Source organism: Desmodus rotundus, chromosome 7, assembly GCF_022682495.2.
Source record: "Desmodus rotundus isolate HL8 chromosome 7, HLdesRot8A.1, whole genome shotgun sequence".
In the NCBI taxonomy this organism is placed as follows: Eukaryota; Metazoa; Chordata; class Mammalia; order Chiroptera; family Phyllostomidae; genus Desmodus; species Desmodus rotundus.
The window spans coordinates 12,523,243-12,550,365 of NC_071393.1; the positions used below are offsets into that span (position 1 = coordinate 12,523,243).

Consider the following 27,123-nt stretch of genomic DNA (forward strand, 5'->3'; position numbering starts at 1 on the left):
CTCAGCACCAGAAAGACAAACAATCCAGTTTAAAAGTGGGCAAAGGACTTGAATTAGACACTTCTCCAAAGAGAACACTCAGATGGCCCACAGACACATGACAAGATGCTGAATGTCACTAATCATCAGAGAGATGCAAATGAAAACTACCAGGAGGTATCACCTCCCGCCTGTGGGAATGGCCATCATCGATGAAGCAGCAAACAAGTGCTGGCGAGGATGTGGAGAAAGGGGAACCCTAGTGCCCTGTTGGTGGGAATGCAGACTGAGGCAGCCTCTCTGGAACGCAGTATGGAGTTTCCTGAAAAAATTAACAATGGAACTGCCTTATGACCCAGCAATTCCACTTCTGGGATTATACCCTAAAAATCCCAAAACACCAATTCAAAAGAACGTATGCACCCCTATGTTCATAGCCGCGTTTTCTAGTCAAGATCTGGAAGCAGCCTAAGGGCCCATGAGTAAGTGAGTGGATCAAAAACCTGCGGTACATTTACACAATGGAATACTACGCAGCAGAAGGAAAGAAGGAAGTCTTACTTTTTGTGACAGCATTGATGGACCAGTAGGCTATTACACCAAGCGAAATAAGCCAGTCAGAGAAAGACAAATAACATAAGGTCGTATATGTGGACTCTATTGAACAAAATAAACTGAGTAACAAAATAGAAACAGAGGCGTGGATGCATGGAATGGACTGCCAGCTGTTAGGGGGAGCGGTGGGCCGGGGGACTGGGTGAAAGAAGGTGAGGGTTTAGCCAAAGAACCCTTGGAGTGACCTTTTCCAGGTGCGGGACTTCTTTTCCCTGGGTCTGCATTCAACGTTTCATAGTCAATATCTTATTTAAGTCTCTATCACTCCCATGAGGTAGTCCTATTATACCCGTGGTAGAGCTGAGAAAACTGAGGTTCGGAGAGTGTGCCCCACCATCTCCGCCACTTCCTGGAGCCTGGCACAGGGCAGACATTGAGTAAGTGAGGCGTAAAGCGGGTGGGGCCCTGGCGTTGGGCAGGAAGGTGAGGGTCCTTGGGAGGTCCGCACTGAAGGTGCCTCGGGCGGGGAGGATCTTGGATCTTCGCGTAGGAAACTTGGAAGGCCCGGTAGTGTGTTTCCGGGGGGCGGAGCCACGCGTTGGACGGGGCCTGACGTCACTGGGCGTCCGGTCCGGCCCCGCCCCACCGCGGCCGCAGCTCTGGAGCGGGAGAGCAGGATCCGCCACCTCCGCCAGGACTTGGAACGCTGCGTGCCCAGCCATGGCTTCGGTCCCCGCGGGTGAGGGGGCGCGGGGCGTGGGGGCGGCGGGAGGACAGCCCCGATCCTGGCCCCGGCCCGCAGCTGAATAGCCGCCCTCCTGTCTTGTCCCACAGGGCCGGAGACCCGGCAGAGGCTGCTGCGCACGGTCAAGAAGGAGGTAGGTGGTGAGGTGGGGGAGGGGGCGCCCCCTGCCCCGCTACCTCTGGGGGTGGGGACAGTCATGGCCACCCACCCCCAAGAAGGAGTCTCAGAGGTGGGGGTGGTCACTGGAGGAAGGGGGCGGCCACCTTGGTTGTGGGGCTCACCTGGGTGGGTATTCACCTCCAGCAGGACTGGAGGAGGCTGGTGAGTTTGGGGGTGGGGGTTCTGCATGTTTTTCTGCTGCGTGCCATACTGGGTGCAGCATGCAGGCTCCAGCTGTGGGGCACTCCTGCCTGTGTCTGGGTAGGACCCCCTTTCCTACCTGCAGGAGCCGGTGGGTGGGTCTCGCTACACTGAGACAGCAGAGCGGTGGGGGGCTGATAGGGCGTGGAGGGGGGAGTCTGGATGGAGCTACAGGAGGACTAGACTTCAGGGAAGGGGAAAGATAGCCCCTTGGGAAAATAAAGCTTCTCCCCACACATCCCCACGCTCCCCCTTCCGGATTCTCAACCTTTGGAGCCACCCCCAGGAGCCAGGGGACTCCATCGCTGAGAGTCCCTGGTCAGAGGGTTAATCCGCTTGTGGGCATGTGCCCGCACTCTCCTGGCAGACAGGGGCCCTCACCCTACACCCGTGAAGGAGGATGAGAGTCAGACAGGGTTCTGCTGCCCCTCTCCCTTTCTCCCTGGGGCCGGCCGGGAGCCCAGTCTAGCCTTTAGGGTTAATAGCCCATGACTTTGTGCAGACGGGAAAATCTATAGGGATGGGTGTCGGGCAAGCATTTGGATGACTGGACTCTGCGTGTGTGTATGTATGTACACGCCTGTGTGGGTAAAGCATGTGGCTGTGAGCATGTGCATCTGAGAATGTCTGTGCATCTGTGTGGAGATACCTCAGTGTTACCTCTGTGTACTGTGTGTACACATATCTGTGTGTCTGTGTGTGTCTGTACTTTTGAGTATGATGTGTGTCTGTGTGATACAGGAATCTGTGTGAGTGAGTGAGGCTGTGACTGTGTGTTTCTGTGTGTGTGACGTGTGAATGGAGAGCTGTGATTGTGTGTGTATCTGTGTGTGACGTGTGAATGGTGAGCTGTGACTGTGTATCTGCGTGTGATGTGTGAATGGTGAGCTGTGACTGTGTGTGTATCTGTGTGTGACGTGTGAATGGTGAGCTGTGACTGTGTGTGTATCTGTGTGTGACGTGTGAATGGTGAGCTGTGACTGTGTATCTGCGTGTGATGTGTGAATGGTGAGCTGTGACTGTGTGTGTATCTGTGTGTGTGATGTGTGAATGTGTGAGGCTGTGACTGTGTGTGGATCTGTGCATGTGACGTGTGAATGTGTGAGGCTGTGACTATGTGTTTTGCTCCCCTCAGGCCACCCGCATCCCTCAGCCTGGGACCCCGTTGCTGCTGAGCCAGCAACAGGGGTGTATCTTGAGTCCTTAGCCTGCAGACGTTGGGGCTGGCCTGATCCCGGTGCGACTGTGTGTTTGGGGTGTCGGCATCTGGTGTCAGTGCTGAACATTAAGAAGTCCCTCCCCTCTTGGTGACAGACAGCCATCAAGGGCAGCCTCCAGGCTGCATGCAACCTGTTGCCGCCCCGCCCTCCTTGCACACACATGTGCGTGTGTGTGTGTGTGGCGTGCCCGTGTGGTTCCAAGGATCAGCTCCACAGCTGGTTGCACATCCTGGCCTTGCTGGATAAGGAAACATACAGGATACACGGATCCCTCCGAAAGGCCCAGAACTTTTCAGCTTAGCCTTGTAGAGACCCCTGTGGGGGCCTGAAGAAAACTGTCTAGACCCTCTTTCCAGCACAACCCACAGACCCACCCATTCTGATGACTATTTGGGGGGAGGGTGTGTATAGACACCCCCCTCACCCAGCCAAAGCCTTCCAGTTACAAACCTGCAGTCTTTCTGTTCATTGTTTAACCAAACCTAGATGTGATCTCTGCTCCCCAGATGTGTGCCCCTGGAATGGCTGTGTTTTTAAGGGGCTGGTTGGCTGGTTCCATTGGGAGGGGCTGCAGGCAGAAGACTGTCAGCAGGGCACCTGGGCCAGGCTCCAGCTAGGGCCCTGGTCCAAGCTCCGCCACCAGCTCCCCTGATGCCCTGGACAAGTCCCTTTCCTTCTCAAGGCTCTGTTTGCACAACTGGAGAAGGAAGCATTGGTGCCCTTGGCTGTCCCAACACATCTGTCTGGGTCGGGTTATTGTCTGGGCTGGGGAACACTTTGTCCCAGGTGGCCAGTGGTCTGGCCTGCATCCTCTCTCCTGGGAAGGGCCAGGTTTGGGGTAAGGAATAACCTTTCTGCCCGGCTGTGGGCCAAGACCATCTGACCAAAGGGACCTCCTGGGATCCTGCTTGGTACCTGAGGGGGGCGGGGCTGAGCCTTGCAGGTTTGGACAAAGGGCCTCAAGTACCCGTTGACTCCCTATCTGCGGTCAGGAGGCCAGACTTACCAGCCTCCAGATGATGGCTGTTCCTAAAGTTTGCATTTCTTAGGGCCCATCGTTTTAGTAATCTGAGCACCCATTTCCCGGGGGCTTTATGAGGAGAGTGAGGTGGCCCCGTTTTACAGACAAGGAAACGGGCTCAGGGAAGGAGAGTGAGTTGATCAAGAGCGCACAGCCAAGAAGGGACAGAGCTGGGGACTGACCCCCAGGACTGTCTGGCAGAAGAGCCAGGCCCTTCCCACTCTGTATCACAGACACGCCCATTCTCAGGTACACAGCGCAGTCATTTCGGCCTGGGTGGGAGGTATTGTTTCTACGGTGCAGAGGACAAAACTGGCTCAGAAAGGGGAAGTGATGTTTCAAGGGTAGACAAGTGAAGGGGAACAAGTTCAAGTCTTCTGTCTGTGAGCTGCCCTGTTCGGCATGGGCGCCCCCTAAGGGGCTAGTGACAAGCTTGTTCCCTCCAAAGCAGACTTCTCTCTCCTTTCCTTCCTCTTTGGGGACCACCTGCCCCTAAGGTCAGAGAGCCAGTCTCCAGTGGAATGCGTAAAAACCTGGGGGTCAATCAGGTGTTCCTTCTCCTCACCATCTGGGTTCAGAGGAGCCACATCCGTGCCTGTCACATCCTGCCCAGAGGCTCCTCACATCCTTCTTTCTGGTGGCTGAATAGTCAGTTTCTGGGTTTCAGCCAGGCAGGTCTGCAGGCTTTGCCTGAGCGACCGAAGCCACAAGGCCAGCAGGGGTTGTGGGTCTGGAAGCTCTGTCCAGTGCTGACTCAGGGAACCCCCACAGGGGCCCAGCACCATGAAGCAGGTCAAGAAGGAGCTTTGGCCTCAGCCAGAGCTGGGTTCACATGCCGGCGTGTTCACTTATGGGGGCATTCGTGTGGTGAGGCTGGGCTGAACAAGGTAGGCCCTCCCTCCTGAGGCTGACATCCCGGTGTGGTAGACAGACCCCGACAGGCATTCCGAGTGTAATTGAAAAGGTAATTACAGGCTGTGCAGCAGGGTCTGCAGGAGAGGCTCTGCAGCCAAGAACACACAATGGAGAACTGCACGCGGTTACATACCGTGAACGTATCTCGTGTCTAAGAAGGTGTGGGAAGGGTGAGGAGGCCTTTTAGAGGAAGGCATGAGGTGGGGAGAGACGGAGGAGAAGCATTCCTGGCAGAGGGAACCGCATCTGTGAAAACATGCGGCTGCAGGGAGCACTGTGAACTTGAGGAAGGGGAGTATCAGGAGTAGGAGGAGTTCCCAGAGAAAGGAGAACAGTGCTGGATACATTGGGGACGGAGCCCCTGGACCTCTTATAAAAGCAAGGGGGAAGGAGTGGGGAGGACTTCGGGAATATGGAAGGGAGAGAGAGGAGCTGAAATTGATCGCTTGTGAGTTGCACAGTCTCAGATGAGCAACCCGCTTTACCTTCACAAGTGTCTGGGTTTCCGTTTATTCCTAACGGAGATGAAAATTACTCAGCTGTCAGGATAAACAGTGTGAAAACACCCACCATGCTGGCCTGAGCGTCACCAGGGCAGGCATCTTATTTTTTCCTGTCTCCCCAGTGCCACCACGGGAGAGCTAGAGACAGGGTGGCCTCAGCATGATCTCCAGTTAAATCCTACCGGCTTTATCCAGGCTCCTTCCTGACTCCCTCCTTCACCCTCCCCACCTCCGCCCCTTAATTTTGTTTTGGTTCCCAGAGAGAGCAGGCACTGGCTTCCCGTTGCCATGACAACGTCCATTAAAGGAGCCAGCCACATGACTTGAGTTGATAAGGGAAGCAAAGTGACTAAGTGACTTGTTTTCCTGCCTCTAGGCTGCGCCTAGGAGGCTTCTTAATTGCAGGGGACAGGGCGGGGCTTGCTGGCGAGCACAGACCCCAGTAAGGATGAGAGGGCTGAAGTGGGTGCTGGAGAGGAAGCCACATCAGCCCTGCAGACGCACTGGTAGCAGGGCCAGCCCGAGAGCCGTTATCACAGGCTGAGCGGGGCTTGTTGGGGCAGCCTAGTGGCCCATCCCTGGGTGGGCTGCAGTGTGGTTGGGGAGGTCTGCGGGACACGCTAAGAAGTTTGGAGGAAGATGAGAGGAACAATTGATGTTACTACTGGGCCCCCAGTGGTTCTTAGTGAAGATTCTTAATTTTTCCCCCCAGGTAAGGTTGCCAAATAACATATAGGCCACACAACTAAATTAGAATTACAGATAATGAGTCATTTTTAGTATAAGCATATATTGATAAATCTGGCAGCTTTACCCCAGGGGACATCTGGCAACGTCTAGAGACATTTCTGGCTGTCGCAACTGTGGTTACGACCAGCATCTGGTAGGTAGAGACCAGGGATGCTGCCCGCCTTCCTGCAGCGCACAGGATGCCCCCGCCACAGAGGAGTAGCCAGCCCCGAGAGGGGAGTGATTGTCTCCTTCCCTGGGTCGGCGAGGAGCCAGGGGCACAGGGACATCAGCAGCTCACTTCACGGTTACACAGGCAGTCCACGGAGAGGCCGGAATTCAGTCCCCCTCTGTCAGGCTCCGAAGGGTGGCTTCGTGACCGGGATTCACAGAGGGCAGTGGTAGGGAGCCACGGGCTTCCGCAGAGTCCGCGGGGGTCCGTTGTGTGTAGGGGAAGGAGAGGAGGCGGCAGAATTCCTTTCGTTCTGGTTTGTGCAGGGCGCTGATTGCCAGGCTGCAGCGTTCGCCCCATCAGACCCTGGGGAGCTGGGGAGGATGTGTGAGCAAAGAGGGTCTTGTTCAGACTTGTACTTCAGGAAGTCAGCTGATGGCGGTGGGCGGGATGGACGCTTTCTGCCGGTTCTTAGAAGAAAACGCCCTCTCTTCTTTCTTCCTTCCTCCTTTCCTTTCCCTCCTCTTTTCTTCCCCTTTTCTCCTCTCTCCCTCCCTCCTTTCCCCCTTTTTTTTTTTTTTTTTTTTTGCCTTCCACAAATATTTATCGAGCATCTACCATGTGCCAGGCACTGTTCTAGGAACTGCAGATGGAGAAGTGAGCAAAGCAACATCCCTGTGCATATGCTCTCGCGAAGCCTACGGTCTAATTGGAAGACGGATTAATAAGCAGCAAATATCTATTGGGAGCGACAAGTGCTACGAGGAAAATAAAGCCGGAAAGGGCTGGAGAGGAGTGGGGAGGGCTGACCATCCAGAGGAGGGTCAGGGCTGGCCTTTCGATGGGGTGGCATTGGAGCAGAGACCTGAAGTAAGGGAGCAAGCCATGCAGACAGCTGCAGGAAGGGCGTTCCCGACGGAGGGGACAGCATTTACAGCCTGGAGTCGGGAGCAGCGCGTAGCGAGGAGGCCAGTGAGGCTGGAAGGTAGTAAACAAAGACGTAGGAGGAGGAGATGAAGTCAGAGAAGGAACAGGAGGCTGGTCACCCCTTGAAAGCTTTGGCTTTTAGTCTGAGCGACACAGGAGCTGTTGAGAGGGTTCTGAGCAAGGGGAAGTCATTCAGCCACAGAGAAAACTTCTATCTTGTTCTTTGAGCTTTCATTCTTGGGCTCGAAGTCACAGCTCCCCCTTTCCTCCCCTGCTGGGCCAAGTGGGGGTTCCAGAAATGCTTGCAGAGTGAATGCAGACATTCCGATGGGATATTTCGGGGCTCTGATGCCAGCTGGGTTGACTCAAACTGCGTCTGTGTATCACGCTTTTGGGCTTAAGACGGCAGAACTTCTCTTCATGAATAATGCAGCCATAGCTGTAGGTGCATTTTGATGCTTTTTTCAGGTCGCTGACAATGCAGCTTCCAGGAGCTTCTGATAGGGACGTATGGCTTGGGCTCTAGCCCCCAGCTCGATGTGATGGCAGGGCGGCAGCGCGCAGCTTCCCTGCCTGGCCCGGCCTCCCCTGCAGTCTGGCTGGGTCTCCGCTGCTGCCGTAGCCTCGTGAGGGCCCTGGGGAGGGCGGCAGCATTTGCTGCTGGTTGGCAGGTAGGAAGGACACTTCTGTCATCACCATGAGAAATGAGGACACCCGACCCCTTGTCCCGACTGTGCCCCCTGTCTCATTTCCTGCTTTCTAAGTGACAAGGTTGGACAAGCTCCAGGGTTCCGAGAGGCTCGAGTCTCTAATTTGGCTGACATCCCTCTCTGAGAGCCAAGCTTCCCTGATATTTTCTGTCTTCGAAATTTGCCAAGTCTGTGTTTAAGACTTATTAGAATCTACAGCTGATAAGGATTTTTAGGGGGAGCCTGTACTCCACTCAAGGCAACCAAAGCCTCCACCAAAACCAGTTTAATGGGGGGAAGTTTTGTTTTTTTTTAAACAGCACTTATTGAGCATTTTATATGGATGACCTCTTTTAACTACTCCAACGCCCCTTGAGGTGGACCGGCTCTCCCTTACAGATAAGCAAACTGAGGCACAGAGATGGCAAGTGACTTGCCGAAGGCACGGAGCCTGTCAGTTGTGCAGCTTGGGGGTCTGGCTCCAGAACCCCGCTTTGTACTGGCCCGGAGCTGAAAGCAGTGACCCACACGTGGTTTTGAGCTATGCTGAGAGTGTGGAGTCGGGGAAAAGCCAGCCTTTGGAGCTGGACAGTCCTGAGTCAGGTCGTGGGCCTGTCCTTCAGTGGCCTCTCTGTGAGTGAACCTCTCCGGCTTCAGCGCCCCTGTGCATCTGACAGCACAGGGCATCACCTACCACACAGCCGCGCTGATGTGCCCCCCCTGTGGCCAGGTACTCAACAGCATTATGGGTGAGCCAGGCACTGTGTTGGCTCACCAGATAGGCTCGGTTGCATAAGGACATTGGGCCGCCGTTTCCGGTCCCATCTGAAGTTGTGGGCACTCTCAGTGTGGGATCTCCTTCTCCCTGGTAGACCCTGGGCAGGGGTCCCAGGGCCACAGGAGCAGTGCCGTAGGCTGGGAAGGGATAAGGGGCTCCAAAGGGACGAGCCCTTGGGTAGGAATCAGGAGAGGTGAGTCTTGACTGGCTGTAGGGCCACCCTAGGTGGGCAGCCGGACCTTCCGTTCTGGGCCCTGTTGCTCATTGGCCCCTTGGAGGTGAGCCCTCAGCCTAAGAAGGTCAGAAAGCCTCGTGAGCCTGCTGGCCCGCCACTAGCCGCTGGGAGCCGCTGGGTGAGGCAGCCAAGGGTGCTGTGCTCCTGTCAGAAGCAGCGTATCCTTCTTTCTTTTGGTAGCACAAGAGGACAGGAGATGAATAGGCGTTTGTGCCTTTTCTTTGCAAAACCTTGAAGGAACTCAGGTTGTCGGTGTGTATAAAGGACAGTAACAGGTCCTTCGGCACCAAGGCCCCGTTTAAAAATCAGATAACTGAAGTCCCAGGAGTTCAAGAGACTTGGTGATACTTGGGCACTGACTGAATTCTTCTTTACTTATTGTTATTTACTGAATTATGTTTAATTAGTAAGTTAGAATTATGGCAGCTACCGTTTATTAAACACTGCTGTAAGTGCTTCACTTTATCTTATTTAATCCACAAAGCAGTCCTTCCATAGAGTAGGTACAAACAGCAGCTCTTCCCTACTGATGAGGAAGTTGAAGTTCGGACAGGTTAAGAAACTGGACCAAGGTCACATAGCTGAGAAGCAGCAGAACAGGATATTTTAGCGAGCTCCGTGCATTTCGAGTCGGATAATAAATTGCTCATAAAACTAGCTACACAAATAAATGAATATGTCAACATAAAGTAAAAAGGAAAAGAGACACTAAAAACTGGATTTATTGGTTCAAGGGTTTGGGGCATTTGGAGTGAGGTTTCAGGTGTGGCTATATCCAGGGGGTCCAGTGATGTCATTAGGACCCCGTCTCTCTCCATCTCTCTGTGCTCTCTTTCTCTGTGTTGGCTCTGTGCCCTGTGTCTCTCTCTGGGGAGGCAGAATGTTGCCCAGTAGCTCCCAGGGCACAATCTGCCAGCTTGGCATTACAACAGAAACAGAGCTTCCCCTTCCCTGTGGTTCTAGCAAAAGTCCTAGGATTAGGCCTCATTGGACCAGCCTGGGTCATATCCTTCTTTTGTGCCAATCAGCATGGGACGGAGTGCTCTGATTGGTCCAACCTGAGGGACTAAGTGGAGGCAGCTCTCTTAATAGCAAAGAGGGGTCCCAGGGCAGAGTCAAGGAGAAAGGACCAGACAGGGAGATGGAAACCAGGCAGATGAGCCATAAATGTCCATCCTGAAGGAGTGAGGGTGCCTGTCGTTAGAGCTCCGCCTCCAATGGTGGAAGGATCCTCTCTTGTGCTCCAGGCCTGGCTGTGATCCCAGGTGCTGCCTGGGTACCTGTTGTGTGCCAGGTGCCGGCCGATGAGAGATTTCTACTCTGGGCGTGTACAAAGCCCTGACAATGTACCAACATTCTGTACTTGCTGTGTGGAGAGGCTCCGCCCCTGTCACCAGTACCTCTCCTTGGGCCCCAACCCAAACGCTCAAACACGGGTCAGCATCACCGTGTGAGGTGCCAGGATGCACAGGCCAGGACCGTACAGCGCCGTGCTCCGCAGTGAGGTGGAGCCTCCTCATTTCTAACCCAGGGAGCCTCCAATCACAACAACCCCTTATAATAATCATAACCAGCATTTACTGGGCACCTACTGTATTCCAGCCCTTCACTGTCCAATGTGAGTGATGAGTCACGTGTGCCCCCTGAAATGTAAGTTAAGTAGAATTAGATTGAAAATGCTTTCTCGGTCGCACCAGCCATGTTTCAAGTACTCAGTAGCCATGTGTGGTTAGTGATACAGTTGGACAGCACAGGGTTAGGGCATTTCCAGAAGGTTCTATCGTGTTCTATAGAACCTGTGCTAAGTACTTTACACTCATGAGCATGGTTAATCTTAGAAAAAGAACTTCAGAGGGGTAGGTCCTACTTATCATCCCATTTTACAGGCGAGTAAAGCGAAGTGCAGGGAGAGCCAAGTCGCTTGCCCGAGATCACACAGCCAGTAGGAGGCGGAGCCGGGGTTCTAATCGGTCTTCAGACCGTTGGCTGCTCTCCCTCCTGGGTAGAGGTGCTCTGGTTCACGCTGTGTGTGTTTTCAGCACTCATCTAGAAATTCCCTTTCTTTTTTCCTGTAGCTGCCCAGCCAGAGTCTGGGCAGCCTTCCAGAGAACGCAGGTACGCTTGAGAGTCTGAATGCGTGCTCCTCATGCACGAGGCACGTGGGTCTGTGGGAGTGGGGCTTGTTGCCAGGGCAGCCGCCACACGCAGTGGGCAGCGCACCCAGGAGGAAGCTGGCTGGTCTCCAGGGTGTGGGCTGGGAACGTGCAACAAGCTGGCTGTTTTCTCTACGCGTGGGGGGGTTGGTGGCCCGGAGTCTTCACAGCCGCCTCACCTCCAGCAGTGACTGTGCGTGACAGTGTTGGCCAGAAGGACCTTTGCCAGGTGCCCCCGGGTGAATGCCCCGGAATCAGGCACTGGGGGAACCCTTTGTCGGGGTGTCTGTGACACGTGTGCAGGGCAGCGGTGGGAGGCCCATTGACGGGAACCCCAGCCTCAGCTGCAGAGCAAAGCTCCATCCAGGCCGTGGCGGGCCTGTGAGGTCTTACGCTGTTCGGGCACAAGGCCTGGCGCCTGTGCATAGCAGGCCGGTAAATGATTAACTGGGGCCAGGCTGGCAGCAGCGGAGGGAACGGTGTTCCTGTCTCCTGCCGGCCCGCAGCCACCTTTAGGGCAGGTGAAGAGGGAGGAGTTTGCCAACGCTCTGAAGGTCCACATGCCACTGCTTTATGGTTGATGTCCTTTCCGTCCCAGCTCACTCGCATCACAGGGATGCACCGCCTGGAGGACACTTGTGTGGCTTTGCCCTGGTTATCTGCGTGGATGTTGCAGGCAGGATGGAGAGGGTGGGCGGGGCGGGGGGGGGGGGGAGCCGGGGGGGCGAGGCTGTCCTGGAACTGAGCGAGAGAGTCCAGAAAAGGAAGGTTTGAGCCTTTACCAGTGGTGGCTGAGCTCTGGGAGTGCCGCCTTCGGGCCGCTCCAGGAAGGCCCAAAGCCCCAGGGGGCCACGGCGGGGCTGGGGCTGGGCATGCGGGTGAGGAGGAACCCAGCTGGAGGGAGGCCCTTAGCGCATCTGCTGAAAGGCTGAGATCCCTGCTGACATCCTCCATCAGTAGCAGAGCGAGGAAAGGACACTTTTTTTCTTTTATTTTTTTAGAGCAGTTTCAGGTTGCTGTTAAAAATAGAGTGGTAAGTAGGGAGATTTCTCATCCACCTCCCATCTCCCCACGCACAGCCTCCCCCACTGTCAACACCCGGTACCAGAGTGGGTCATTCGTCACAACCCCTGGACCTGCACAGATGCGTCATTATCACCCGGAGTCCACGGTCACCTTCGGGTTCCCTCCTGGCAGAGTCCGCGCTGTGGGCTCAACAGATGGATAACGACATGTGTCCACCACTGTGCAGTATCACACGGGCACTTGCACTGCCCCAAGTTCCTCCACGCTCTGCCCGTTCGTCTCTCCTGCCCCCGCCCGGCAGCTGCGGGCCTTTTACTTCCGCACAGTCCTGCCTTTTCCAGAGCCTCGTGTATGGAGCCGCACCGTGTGTAGTCACGCAGATTGGCTGCTTCCACTTTGTAGTAAGCATTTCAGGTTGGACTTTTTTTTTTTACCACAATGTGTGACAGGGAGAGGCAGCTAGGAGGCCCCAGGGGTCCTGGGAGAGACAATGCAAGATGGTCAAAGGTGATGGCCGGGACAGAGGTGGAGCTGCAGGCACTGAGGGACCCTGGCCCCCAGAGCAGGGAGTTGGCTGTGGCTGTGACACCCGGCTGAGTTGGGCTAAGGGAGCAGGCGCACTGGCCACCCGGCTGCTTGGGTCCCCACCTTGACCTGGGTCCGAGGAGCAGGAGACCGTGATTCACATCCCAGCCTCTCTGCAGGCCAGGTGACCTCGGCCCCTCCCAGATCTGCCACCTCAGCGGGAAAGTGGGAGTATAGTGATGGTACCCACAGTGCTCGGCTCTTCTGAGTCTTTGGGCTCGTGCATGCAAAGCTCCTACTCGGCTTGTGGGAAGCACTTTCAGATGTCTGTTGAGTGAAGGAATTAACCTACCGTGTGCCAGGCTCTGTGCAGGGCAGACAGTCATGGGTTTGAATCTCCCCCCTGCTTGTTTGGGAGCCGTGTGCTCTTGGGCAAGTCATTTAACCTCATCAAGACTCCGTTTCCCTGTCTGTTAAAGGCAGAGGGTAACTGTACCCATCTCTCCTAGTTACCCCAAGGAGCAGGTGAAATAGTGCTGCTCAGCATGGTGCCAGCACACAGGGAAAGCTTTATAAATCAGCGCTGGTTGTCACTACATAAAACAAACCACGTGGCTGCTGCGTGTGGTGCTTTTGATCCATTGCCCTGCACCTGTGAGGCACATGGTAGCGCTGTATTTCCAGTGTTGCTGATGGGAACGCTGAGGCCCAAAGAAAGACCCTCATTTTCCCAAGAGCGTGAGTGCGAGAGCTGGGGTTTGAATTCTGGAAGCTAGACTCCAGAACCCGATGCTCACCGCTATGCAGTGGGTGTTACTCCGGGAGCTCGGCAGAGGAGGGATCCCATGAACTTTGGAGGCCTAAGGAGGGAGTGAAGACAAGGACACCAGGTCCTGAGGACTGGGTGGCGTTTCCAGAGCTGGAGCTGGAGGTGGGAATGGGGGGCGGATATCAGGTGGAGGAGACTGTGCAAGCAAAGGCCAGGTGGGGGTATCACGTGGGTCGCACAGACGGAACGGAAGGACACATGTGACGAGAGCTTGGGATGTGGGAAGGGGAAGGGATAGTATTTGGCAGGAGCGAAGATCGGGCCACACCATGGAAACAGTCACATCTGCAGGGTGGCAGCACCCTCCCCCACCCCCTGGACCACGTCTGTCTGTGTCTATGCTTTGGAGCTTCCTGCACTATTCCTGCGTCGCCCACCCACCATCAGCCCTGTTCCAGCCCCTCCCAACTCTCACCTTCTGCACGCCTCGCCCATGACAAATCAGAAAATCACGAGCCGCCAGCTGTCTCGTGTAGTGCTTCTCCCTGCCAGCGGCCTGGCACCTGTGCTGTCCTCTGAGCTCCAAGGCAGCTCCGTGGGGCAGGCGCAGGGACGGTTTTTCCTCTGCTTTAGACTTGGGGAACCTGCTACCCAGAGAGTTCATTTGTACTTCAGCTCTGGAGCACCTCCAGAAAGCCCCCCGTGACCTTCCCACCCTCCAGTTTCATTGTTATTTGTTTCCACAGAACCAGGTTCTTTTGCTAAAGAGAACTGGTCTCATTTTGCAGTTATTACCCACTCATGTGACTTACTTAATGTCTTTACATTTTGCTGGACTGTGATCCCCGTAAGGACAGGGACGCTATCTGATTGTCACCTGGAGCCAGGCACATAGGAGGCGGTGACAAATGTTAAATGAGTGAACAACAGTTGCAGTTCATGTGATAAATGCTGGGAGGGTGGGTGTTATAGTGGAATATGGGAGAGGCACACTTACTCCTGGTTGGGGTGTGGATAGTCTAGGAAGGCTCCCAGGAAGAGGTGACACCTGGCTGAAGCCTGAGTTGCAGTTAGCCAGCTGGAGCACACTTGGAGGAGCACCTGGCCAGAGGCACCACGTAACCAAAGGCAAGGAGGTGAGCCCATGGCAGCCCCTTTGGGGCCCGTGTTCAAGGGTCAGGGATTTGAAGCAGGGCTGGAGCTGCTGGCCTGCAAAGGCCTGCTCGTTTTGTTCTCAGCAGCTGGGGTGGCTGCAGAGCGGCACGGCCATCCTCGGCTCACCCCTCCTGCCCCAGTGGTTGTCCAACTCCAGGGCGAGGATGGGCCTTTGCGTCATCCCTCTTTTCCCACTTTCCTTACATGCTGAGAGTTATTTTTAAAGCCACCCAAGGTGCTCCGGGCATCCTAATTTAACCGTCCCCATCACTGCCAAGTTTCTTACAAATATGAGCTCAGGGTGCCTGGGGGCCGCCCTCTCACAGGCCAGTGCTGGCGCAGCATGACTCACCCACCTGCACTGCCAGACACCCCCCACCTGAGCCCCCAGGTGGGACGGGGGTGGCTGAGTCAGGACTGAGGAGCAGGTGGCAGCCTTGGCGATGTTCATTTAGGGCTGCCATGTGCCACAGGCACTGTGACGGTGCTTCAGACTCGGGGGCCAAATCCAGCCTGTTTGTGTGTGGCCCCCGAGCTAGGAATGGGTTTCCGTTCTTAAAACATTGTAAGAACACGACTATGCAAAATGGACTGTATGTGGCCTGAAACTAGGTTTGTCACCTTTATGTAGCAAACAAAAATTCAGAATGCCTGGTTAAATTTGAATTTCAGGAAAACAACCAATCTTTTTGTGTGTGTTCTGTGCAACATTTGGTCCATACTTACACTAAAAAAAGTATCCGAAATTCAGGTTTCACTGGACACCCGTGTTCTATCTGGCAACTCTAGCTCACAGCCTACAGTAGTCGCTCGCTGCCCCTTCACAGAAGGGTTGGCCGACGCAGCCTCACAGGCAGAGCGAACGAGGTCGGGTGTCAGAGGGGCTTAGGCCGCTCGCTGCCCAGAACTGTGCACAGTGAGCATTGCTGTCGGTATTGGTATCATCAGTATAATCAGAGTGACCCCGAAACCGATCCCTTCCATGGGACAGACAGACACGAAATGGACAAACCCACGGGTGTGGAGTAAAAGGTGACCGTGATAAGTTCCAAGGACGAGCATAAAGCCGGACACTCTGTTTTAGACAGGGCGGTCTGAGCCCTTGCCCCTTGTCTGAGCCCGGCGCGTGTTTCTATGGAACTCTCACAGAGCAGCCCTGAAAGATGGTGCGGGTGCCATCCCCATTTCACAGATGAGGAAACCGAGTCCTGAAGTCACCCAGCTAATGCAGAGCTGGGGTTCGACCTGGGCCCAGCAGGTCGAACCCCAGCTCTGCATTAGCTGGGTGACTTCAGGACTCGTTCTTCCTCAGTGCTCTTCCTCAGTGCTCTAGTGCAGCTCACGTTCTTCCTCAGTGCTCTAGTGCCACCCTTTGCAAGGGGCCTGCTGTGCGCCAGGCCCTGCTGCAGCCCTCTGCCTGTGTTTTCCGTAACCCTTACGATGGCCCTGAGCGCTGGGTCACTCATTTCCTTCCACAGTTTAGAGGACGTGGACGTGGTGCAGTGTGGGAGGCAGGGAGGAGCAGCAAGTTGATTTGGAACCTGGCAGGGTTCCAGGTGGGCAGCCCAAGGGTGTGAGCAGGTGGCAGACGTGAGGAGGGGATTAGACAGGGCAGGCCTGGGAGCCCCCGGAGTACCCCCTTCCTGCTTCACACACTGGCCAGGATTTCTCTGTCTGACTCCCTGCTGAGAGTAATCCTCCTTTTATGCTGTTTAAATATTTGCAGGTAGAGGGAGGGGTGGTGGGAGGATGGGCTGGTTTCCAGTAGGTCTGCAGGGTGGGGCCTGAGGTGGGGCCGGCGGGTACTCAGAGGTCTGAGGTGGAGGGATGGGGCCAGGCCGGCCCCGCCCCAGAGGTTTGCAGGGCCCTGACTTGGAGCATCCACTGCAGGCCAGGCAGTGAACTGATGGTTACTGTCAGCTCTAGAGTCGCTACTGTGTGTGACTTCCGGCTGGGTGCCAGGTGCAAGTGTGTCTCCACGATCTCATTCAAGCCCCCCATTGGTCCTGTGAGGCAGGGCTGCTGATACCACCACCCGCTCCATTTTACAGATGGGTAACTGGTCCAGCCCCAGGCAGGCAGTGAGTGGCCAAGGGTTCCACCCAGGTCACCCACTCCACACTCCGGGCTCCTAGCCCCTCTCTGCTGCCTCCTGCCGTCCTGTCCTTGGAGCTAGTCCAGTTCCGAAAGGAGTGAGAGCCCCGTCCCAGGAGGGATGGGAGCCGCTCTTGGAGTTCCTGAGAATGGATGCCAGGCAGAGATAGAAGCTTCCTGACCATCTTGACCTTTGAGGACCCCCTGCCCCTGACAGGCCCCCACAGGGAGTGGTTGGCAGTGCCAGATCCAGGTGACGCAGGTTCCCTGTAAATACTCCCAGCTCAGGAGCCTGAGCACCCACAGGGTGCCAGAGGCATAGCTATAAAACGGGGAGACAGGGTGCTCGCCCTCATGGGGCCCACAGCCTGGCGAGGGGGCAGGTGTTGCTGACTTGGTTGTAAATCTGATGGGCATCATAAAGGCAGCCGCAGGGGAGTTGAGTCTCTGAGCAGGTGATGTTTCTGCCGAGACCAGAATAACCGTGAAGGAGGCCAGGTGAGGTTCTAGGCAGGGCAGTGCATGCGTGCAGCCAACACTGAGTGCAAGCACGCCGTGTGCCGGGCTCTGTGCCCAGCACATGGTTTGCGTTCCCCTGTTCAGTCCTCCACAGCCCCTTGAGACAGGTCCCATTCCTATCAGCCCTTTACCCAGTAGGGAAACTGGGGTTCGGAGAGGTGATGGGATGTGCCTGAGGAAACACAGCTAGAGGGACCAGGATATGGCAGCTGGAGCCAAGATGGAAAAACTTGTAAATTGAAATTCCACCTCTGCCAGTTCTTGGCTGTGTGGACTTGGGTGGGCCAGGTTGCCTCCCTTAGCCTCAATTTCCACATCTGTAAATAGGGCCAATTCCACGGGCCTGGCTGGGTAGCTTTCAGGCGTAGAGATGCTGCTGGCCAAGCCTGGCCTGGAGCTTGTTCGTGGGAGGGGGCTGACTTGGTTGGGTGCGGCAGGGGTGGTATGCCTGCTCTCGGTGGGCACTGCCACGTATTTCTCTGTGGAGCATGGCCAGGGATGCTCTGTGACCTTTCTCACCTCCAGGAAGGAGCAGAGGCAGAAGGGAGGGGAGAGATGGGGAGAACCCGAGAGTGCTCTCATGTGGGGGCGTAGGCTTGCCGCCCAGCTGGGTCTGGGTGGGCCAAAGAACATCCAGGAAGTGGGGAGGGGCCTGTTGGGGTGGTGGTGGGGATTCAGGCCTGGCTCCCTTCACCCTACATCACAGCTCCAGGGTGTAGAGCTGAGACCAGCCTCTGAGATGGTCCCTTCTGACCTCCTTAGCCTCAAGGTGGGGAAGCTGAGGCCCAGAGAAGAGACATACTTTGCTAAAGCCCCACCAGAGCAGGCGGGTGTTCAGGCCACCGTAGAGTCACCTCCGTGAACAGGGGCATGGCTGCTGCCCTCTCCAGACTGGGTCCCCACATCTGGCACGTCAGAGGTGCTTGAGAAGTGATTACTGAGTGACTTCCTGTGGTAGGAAGAGCACGTGGGCCGGGAGTCAGACCGGCTGGAACTCTGTCTCTGCTTGGGGTCCGCGCCACTTCTCTGGGTGCGCTGCCTCCCTTTCCTGAGCCTCTGTCTCCCAAAATAAGGCCACAGATCCAGCTGGTAAGTGCTGATCGGGAGCCTGAAACCAGGTCTGCTAGGTTCCAGGGCTGAATTTTCCCATGACACCCTCCTGGTTCTTTTACATACCTGTTTCCCTCACTCATTCATTCACTCATTCCTCCGCTCATTTAGGAAGTATTCATCTAGCGCTTAGTATGCCCCAGGTGTTGTTCTGGGCTCCATGGATACCGCAGTGAAGGAGGCAGAGGAGGCCCTGCCCTCAGGGGGTGTATGTTCTAGAAGGGGGAGACAGGCAGTAAAGAGACACGTAGGACAGGAATGTGTAAGTATCCTATAAAAGGAAGACTATGACGGGTAGATGGAGGCAAGCGGGGGAGGGCTGCCTTAGATAACATGATCGGGAGTGGGGAGATGCCGTTTTGTGTGACACCCGAGAAGAAGCGTGTCATGCGGAGTCTGAAAGAATAATGCAGGAAAATGTGGAGCGTGGCCTCTCTCAGGCCACAGGCCGTGGGCCTGCAGAGGACCTGGTGGAAGGGGAGTAGAAGGAAAACAGGTATCAACCGGTCCCAGACTGCCCAAGCAGGCCCTGGGGGCTTGGTGTCTGCAAGCCAGACCGTGGGGGGCAGGGCGCCCCACCAGCTGCCTCTGCCTTCCAGGTGAAGCAGATCATGGAGGAGGCCGTCACTCGGAAGTTCGTCCACGAAGACAGCAGCCACATCATCTCCTTCTGTGGTGAGTCAGTGGCCCGTGGCCTTGAAAAGTGGCTTCTTCCTCTGGGGGCTGCCCTCGGGAAGCGGCGTGTCTGAGCAAGGTTCCTCTCGCCGCTTTTTTACTTTCTATCTGAAGTTATTTTCAGATTCCAAAGGGACTTCCTTAGCGAGCTGGGGAATACAGAAAAGCCTAGAGGAGAAGTTACGCATGACCTCTGTACCCGTTAAGGGGTCACCGTGAAGGGGTCACCATGGTTAACAGGGGAGGCCTGACTCCCCCTCCTTGGGCTTAGTTCATGCAGGTCCTGCCCCTGGCAACCGTGGTCTGGCGTCTGAGAAACGGTTTCCCTGTCCTTTCGTCACTCTGCCTGTGTCTATTGCCAAGTGAAGGAAGAGATGGGCAGGGACTTAAAAAAAAAAAAAAAAAAACGGAATTAAGTCAGAGCTATGGACACACCCTGAGGGACATGTCCTGCTGGGTCAGCGGAGGAGGCAGGACCAGGGCTCGGAGCGACTCGGACTCCTCCTTGAGCTGCACTTACAAGGGCAGAAATAGCCGCACTGCCAGGCTCTGACCCCACATTCCTAATGGCTAGAGAGACATGCGTTCCGCGTGTCCCCGAACGAAGTCAGGACTCAGCTCATAATCAGTGTCTATGTGTAAGTGGGCGAGTTCCTTTTTCCTCCCGAAAGCTATTTACTTATTTGTGACTGCAGGGTCTCGTAATGAAGGGCATGCTGTAATTTGTCCCTCACGGTCTTGGCCGCATGGAGAGGCCCATCAGCTTCCGTCCAGCTGACTGGGGATGCCACCTGTGGGCCTGTGACGTGCTGAGCACACACCTTGACCTGGGAGCCCACTGGCATCAGTTCAGCCCCTTGCAGCCAGGCCGACCTGGATTCAAATCCCCCCTCTGTCACTTCTTTGCTGGTGGGCTTGGCAAGGCCTTGTTTTGTAAAGTGGAATATGTTTATGTAAATATATAGGTATGTGTGTGCATGTAGAGATATAGATACACAGAGATACACATGTGTGTACATACACATGACAGTGGTGTGCTATATACATATATACACACACATGTAAATATAAATATGGGGGTATAGACACACTTGGCTCTTTTTTCACCTGGACAATTTTATCTGCCAATAGTATGCATTCAGGAATTGCTAACATACCTGTCGATTAAAGACCTGCAGCAGTAGAGAGTGCTAACTCCGATCAGAGTTGCTGAGGGGGAGTCTGGGGCCCCGACTGGGCCCAACGGGCCTCCCTGGGGTCCATCGCCCCCGCGAGCCACCAGCAGGGTCAGACGTCGTGCACAAAGCCGGAACAGTTGGTCACTTACTGTAACACAGACCAATGAAAGTGCTGTGTGTGTCTGCAAAAACGAAGACCTTTAAGAGATCCTCACCCAGAATATTTGAAGCCCATGGGCCACTAGGCAGCGTGTGGACATTCATTCAGCACGACGTCGTTGCCAACAAAAAACGGAGACGTGCAGTTAAACCAGAACTTCCAGTGTTTCTCTCGTGCGCGACCTGAGCTTGGCTGGGCTGTCGCTGGCGCACTGTCTGTGAGATGGCGCTGAGCAGAGCTCTCCCGTCCTGGACTCTGTCGCAGGGGTTAGGTAAGGCAAGCCTGAACACTGGTCTGACACCCCGCAGGAGCCCAGTACGGAGGAACTCTTACCATGTCCTCACTCTTACCGTGTACTCACTCTGTCCCATAAACGTTGACCGGAGTGAGCTTGCAGTCTGCTGAGTAGGACAGAAGGTGAGAAGATACTGAGTAGCGGGCTCCTGAAACTCCCAGAAGTGACAGTGAAGCCGTCAGAACAGTCTGCACAGGGCCCGTTTTCAGAAAGGGACACGGAGGCTCACAGAAAGAAGGCCATCTGCCTGAAGTCACACAGGGAGCGAGTGGCAGAGCCCAGGCTGCCCCCAGAGCTGGGAAGGGCCTGTAGAGCAGACAGAGAAATGGCAAATGCCGGCTGAACCCGCTTTCAGAGGTCCTCCATGGAAGCGAGAGGGCTGTGGGCACACCTGGGACTCTGGCCTCCGTTTGAACCCCAGCTCCATCGCTCACTTGCTGCAGCTCTGGGCAAATCAGCTCACCTCTCGAATCTCAGTTTCCACATTTGAAAAATGGGGATGGTTGTCCCTGATTGGGGTGGGGCTTGAAGGAGATCATTGTGTCAGCTCTTCCTGGACTCACAATAGTGATGATGATGATGATGATGTGATTCTTTAATTCTTTAACGCAGATAAAGCTCAACAGCCCTGAGGTCCAGTCTCCCCATCAACAGGAGGCATGGGTGACAGTCGTAAAGCACTCACTGTCTACCTGCTCTGGGCTGAATGCTTTCCGCGCGTTTTCCCACCTCCTGTAACAGCAGCCTTACGCAGTCAATGCTCACACTGTGCCCATTTCACAGGGGAGGAAGTGGGCTCAGGGAGGGGCGGGCATTGCCCTGGTGGCAGCGCTGGGTAGGGGCTGGGAGCAGCTGTGAAGAGAGATGGTCTGACCCTGGGCAGTGCGTGTGGGTCAGCCCTGAGCTCTCTCCCTCCTTGTCCGGGGTGGAAGGTAAAGAGGCACACCTGCTTTCCCCTGTGATGTCATCAGAAGGCTGTGATTCGGGGCATCCCGGACTCTGCACGGTGCCTGTGTGACTGGAACCCTAGCCCAGCTGCGTGATGGGGAGCGTGGGCAGTGAGGGCAGTGAGGGAGTGAGGGCCCGCTGACCATCGTGTCCCCGCAGCGGCTGTGGAGGCCTGTGTCCTGCATGGGCTGCGGCGGCGGGCAGCTGGCTTCCTGCGCAGCAACAAGATCGCGGCTCTCTTCATGAAGGTGGGCAAGACCTTCCCGCCTGCCGAGGAGCTGAGCCGCAAGGTCCAGGACCTGGAACAGCTGATCGAGAATGCGTGAGTGCAGAGCAGGGGGCAGGCTGGGGCAGTGCCCCCGGCAGGCCATGCTCCTTCCCAGGCTCTGTGAGATGGGGCCTCCCAGCACCCTCTCCGCTCACCTTCCTGCTCCTTCGCCCCGCCCCAGGGCCTTTGCTTATGCTGTCCTCTGCCTAGTGCACATCCCTCATCTTCCATGGCTGCTTCCTTGTCATCACCCAGGCCTTTCCCTAGCTAGGGGTACATTCCAGCCCTCACCCCACATCTCTTTCATACCACTTGTATATTTTCTCCCCAGTGGTTATCACCATCTGTAATTATTCATTTGTTTGCTATTTATTTGATTGTTGTCTGTCTCCCCCTTTTGACTGAACTCCATGAGGACAGGCATTATATCTGTGTTATTGCCCATTATGTCCCCAGCGTCAGGGAGAGCCTAGCGCCTGGGAAATGGCCAAGAACGAGTGTTGGAGTGAGGGCCTGCTATGAGCCAAGCCCTGTTCTGAAGGCAGCACAACCAGCGTGTCATAGAACAAATGTGACCTCTGTTCACATGGGCCTCCCGTGGAAACACCATGGCAACCACTGAGTGGGGAGGTGGCTTCGCTCCCTCGTCTTCGGGGCTGATTGTATGTGTTGGGGGGAGGCTCCTGGCCTGGCGTGTGTCCATAAGCGCCTCCCATCAGAGTCCTGACCACACAGCCAATCCCCCAACCTGGAGCCTGGTCAGGGATGGCAGATAGGTGTCAGCTCCGGTTCGTGTTAGTGGCTGCCTGGAGGATGGTGGTGTGAAAAATTCAGAAGCTGTGATTGGGCTTCTGCGGAAAGAGTGCATGGATCGATTAACCATGTCTGTTATGGGCAAGGGAAGGAGAGAGGCATGCATGCCATGTGCTTACCATGTCTGCCATGGGTGCTCACCCCCCTTCACCGGATGAGAAATGGCCCTTTCCTTCTCCTTCAAGCCCTGCCTACCCAGGGCTGCTGGCCAGAACTGCATGATGGGCAGGGCTCTGGACTGGGCATTGCCAGCCCCCACGTGGTATCTGCATCCTCAGCCACCTGGTCCTCAGGTGCCTTCCAGTCCATCTGCTAAATTCCCAGGTGTTGCTGATAAGTTCTTAAAGGGGTGGGTTTCCATGGGCCTTCCCTAGTATTGGGAATGACTTGTTAATGGAGGCATTAGAGATACCCGTGCCAGGGGGTACGGGGGAGCCATCATTCATTCATGCAGTCACTCAGGTATGCACATTGGTACGGAGCCCCTCCTGTGTGCCAGGCACTGTGCCTGGCCCTCCAGATGCAGACATGAAGAGGAACCATTCCTACCCTGTGGTGGACTCTCGGGAAGCATTATATTTTAAAAAATAATTGGATCACTTAGCCTGTGCCCTTAAGGTCACATGCGGAGGGGAAGACAGAACAGTGAGCAGGAAGTTGTGCTTCAGAGTCTGAGGGGCACAAGTCCTCCCCCAGCTCTGGCTGGTCCGAGAGGGCTTCCTGCAGGAGGGGTGTCCTCGCTCAGACCTAAAGAGTGAGTGTGGGGCGGGGAGGGAAAGCAGGAAGAAGCAACAGCTTGGGGCACGTCCTCAGATGGGAGCTGATGGCATCCTTTCCAGCAGATAGGTAGGTAGATAGGTAGGTAGATATTGAGAGAAATATCAGTGTGAGATTCTGGCCTACCCACCAACAGTGTATGAAAATGTCTCACCACACCTTCACGCTCACTGGGTATTATTTTCTCAAGTGTTTCCCCATTTACCAGGAGCAACATAGTTTGTTTTAGTTGCCACTTCTTTATTTCCTAATAAAGGTTGAACATTTTTCTATTTGCATATTGCTCTTGTTGGATTTTCCATTTTATAAATATCTTTTTTCGTTTCCTGACCTCATAGGCGAAACCAGATCCAGGGCCTCCAGGAGAATGTGCGGAAGCTTCCCAAACTGCCCAACCTGTCCCCACTTGCCATCAAGCACCTGTGGATCCGCACAGCCTTGTTTGAGAAGGTCCTGGACAAAATTGTGCATTACCTGGTGGAAAACAGCAGGTGAGCTGGGTGCACTCTGCCTCCACCTGCTGGCAGTCTTGGGAATTGCACGCCCGTGCGCCTGGATATTTGAATGTGAACTGGACTAGCTTAGATCCTTGGGAATATTCAGTTGCTTAACAGCAATGGAGGACCTTCGCGTTCGGAGTGGGGTATGAGGGTCTTGAGATCCGAGTGATCTTCCTTCTCCAGTGAATTAAGCCCACAGTCTCCTCGCTAACCATGTGGCCAGAGGGAAATCACTCAGTTTCTCTGCACCTGTTTTCTCTCTTGGTGACTAGGCCAGGGTTTGCCACCACTCTCGAGAAGGCTGAGGAGAGGAGTGGTCATATTTTTTACCTTTTTCTTAGATAAGTCCCTTTAACGTTTCAAAAATACGAACAGTAAAATGACAACAAACTCCCAGCTATTAACAACCGAACCTAAAAAAACAAAAAACAAAAACAAACTAAGCAAACAACTAGAACAGGAACAGAATCACAGAAATGGAGATCACATGGAGGATTATCAGTGGGGGAGTGGGTGGGGGAGAGAGGGGGAGAAAGTACATAGAATAAGTAGCACAAATGGTAGGTAGAAAATAGACAGGGGGAGGTTAAGAATAGTATAGGAAATGTAGAAGCCAAAGAAGTTATATGTACGACCCATGGACATGAACTAAAGGTGGGAATGCGGGTGGGACAGGGTGTGCAGGGTGGAGGGGAATAAAGGCGGGGGGGGGGGAGGGGAATGGAACAATTGTAGTAGCATAATCAATATAATATATTTTTTAAAAAAGGAGCTGGCCAGTACCCAGCATCTGGGAAGTACAGGGGGACTCTTTCTGCATTTTCTCTCCTGACTCAGAATTACCTGACATAGAGTTTTATAGAAGGGGTCCTCTAGGCGAGCATTTGTCTGTGTAGTCATCTGATCAGTGCGTGAGGACCTCCTGCAATACTGTGAGCCAGGCACTAACCCAGATGTTGGGGTACATTGGTCCTACCTATAATGCTGGTCCAGGAGCAATGGGGAGCCCTCGAAGAGTCTATAATCTGAGACTCCTCACAGCCAGCACTTCTCAGCCAGAGAGAGAGAGAGAGATGAGAATCGCCCCATCTTTTGGTATATGAAAGTATCTGTTTAACTACATCTTCACGCACAGTAGGTACTGTCATCTTTTATTCTTTGCCTGTTTGCAAGGAAAATAGGTGTGAAAGTACAGAGCAGAGTCTTTCCCCGCATCATGCTCCCATTGTAGCAGATAAAACAGTCAAGTAATAAATATTATAAAGACAGATGGGTGGTGTTTAATCTCCTCCAGGTGGTCATGGCAAGTGTCCTTGAAGGTGTGACAATTCAGCTTCCAGTTGAAGGGTGTGTAGGCATTATCCAGGCAAAGGGGGTGGGGAAAAGTGTTCCCTGCTGAGGGAACAGTGAGTGCAAAGGCCCTGAGGCAGGAGAGGAACTGAAAGAAATGTAGGCTCTAGGGCTCCACCTTCGGAAGGTTAATCTCTTCACCTTCATGTAAATTGTGACATGTCTCTGCCCCCTGCCCCGTAATAGGTCCAGGGCCTCTGAAGTTACTGCTTTTGGTGGATGGCCTTGTGTTTTCCTACTGAATAAATCAGTCAAAAGGAGTTAGTAATTACTTAAGCAGCAATACCAACCTCCTGTTGTTTCATTAAACTTTTTGTTTTGAGTTTTAAACTCTCACAGAAGTTGCAACATTAGCACGGAGAGTTCTTGCCTCCCCTCAGTGAGATTCTACATAACCAGAGTACCAGTCTCAAAGCAAGAACATTAGCACAGTACTGTCACCTGAACGATAAACCTCACTTGGGTTTCACCAGTCTTTGCACAGATTCGCATTTGTTGCTGGGTGGCTCTATGGAGTGTCAGTGCGTGTGTTGTTTCACGTAAGCAACACACTCAGGATGAAGGGCTGTTTCAACGAAACCCGTCACCCCAGAGAAACCCCCTCAGGTACCTTTACAGTCACATCTTGCTCCCAGCCCTCCCTGCGATTTTTAAGGTAGCAGGTACAAGGTTTATGGTCACGTAACCTCTGACTTTTGGAAGGGAAATGGAATGATGGCGTGGAAAGTGTCTCAAAGCACCATCTTCAGATCCAACACCCGAGTAAAATCACAGTGGCGTTGCAGCCACTGAGCGACACCGTCCCGGTGTCAGGGCCTGTGCTGTTGCGCACGTGCAGGCTGACAGTTAACCTTCCTGCAGCCTGGGCACAGCCAGGTGAGTTCTGTCCTCCTTCCTATTTCGTCCTGAAGCGCAGAGAGGCTAGTTGCCCACCCAGGGGCACCCCGGAGGGAGGGAGTGGCCGAGCTGGGCCCCCATTCAGGTGGTAGGACTCTAGACCCTTCGTCGCCCACCCTCAGCTACAGGAGGGGAGGAGCCATGCCAGCTGGTTGTAGCCCATGCCTGCACCTGCCTGCTGTGTGGCCTCCAGCAAGTTACTTACCCTCTCTGAGCTGAGATCCCTCAGGAGGTCAGAACCAGGCCCTTTCCAATGCTAAATTCTGTTACTGTCTAGACTGTGTGAAGTTTGCCAAGACTTAGAAACCACTAGAGAACAACTCAAACAAAAACCAAAAACATTCAGCCCGCACACTGCAGTATTTATCGATGGCTTCACATGTAGTTTTGAAGAGTCAGAAGCCAGGGGGCATTTTTGAGTGTTCCAGCCCAGCATTGCCCACGTGAGTTATCTGGACAGGAAGGCCTATTAATACAGCCTTTGGGATAACCACAGCTAAAAAGCATTTTATTGCCTCAATAACATTAGAAGGGTAGATATCATCTGTGCCTCTAAATGACTTCCTGTCTGAAATGGAAGATGTGGTAGAAGCAGATAGAACCCGCCAGGCCTCGGCAGCCTTATATAATGGTTATTCCTACTACCTCATTGAGGCTTTTGTTACGGCCGTGTATTAAGCAGTCGCATGCCCAACGCTGTGCTAAACGAAGTGCCTCACATCTGTTGTCTCCCTCGAAAGTCCTTCCAACAACCGCAGGAGATACACTATTATCCGCAGTTCACAGATGGGGCAGCTGAAGCTTACGGAGGTAACCCCCTGGCAAGAGGGGCCATAAACCCAGTCTGTCTGCTCCTAACCACCAGGCCATAGTGGATTGTGCGCCATCTGCTGGTCACCTCCCAAACATGCACGCTCTTTCCTCCTTGCTAGCAAATACTATGAAAAGGAAGCGCTCCTGATGGACCCCGTGGATGGCCCCATCCTGGCGTCTTTACTGGGTGAGTGGTCCGGTCCTCTGAGCTGCCTTTAAATTTCTAATCTTGGCCCCCGGGGCACCTCCTAAAGGCCTCTCCTCTCCTTC

The 27,123-nt window shown here is 54.5% G+C and overlaps 1 protein-coding gene across 9 annotated transcripts in view; it reads left to right on the forward strand.

Moving 5' to 3' along the window:
* The first annotated feature begins 1,175 nt into the window (after nt 1-1,175).
* The window catches only part of SGSM1 (small G protein signaling modulator 1), a 65,461-nt gene continuing 39,513 nt past the window's right edge, over nt 1,176-27,123 (forward strand). For all 9 annotated transcript variants that reach the window (XR_008427288.1, XR_006656376.2, XM_045200689.3 and 6 more), the window contains exons 1-6: nt 1,176-1,273; nt 1,369-1,412; nt 18,779-18,854; nt 21,595-21,757; nt 23,632-23,784; nt 26,973-27,040. Coding sequence is in view for 7 of the 9 variants with exons in the window: in XM_045200689.3 (XP_045056624.2) it covers nt 1,255-1,273; nt 1,369-1,412; nt 18,779-18,854; nt 21,595-21,757; nt 23,632-23,784; nt 26,973-27,040 (523 nt within the window). In the remaining 2 variants the exon portion in view is untranslated. The remainder of the gene's footprint in view (nt 1,274-1,368; nt 1,413-18,778; nt 18,855-21,594; nt 21,758-23,631; nt 23,785-26,972; nt 27,041-27,123) is intronic.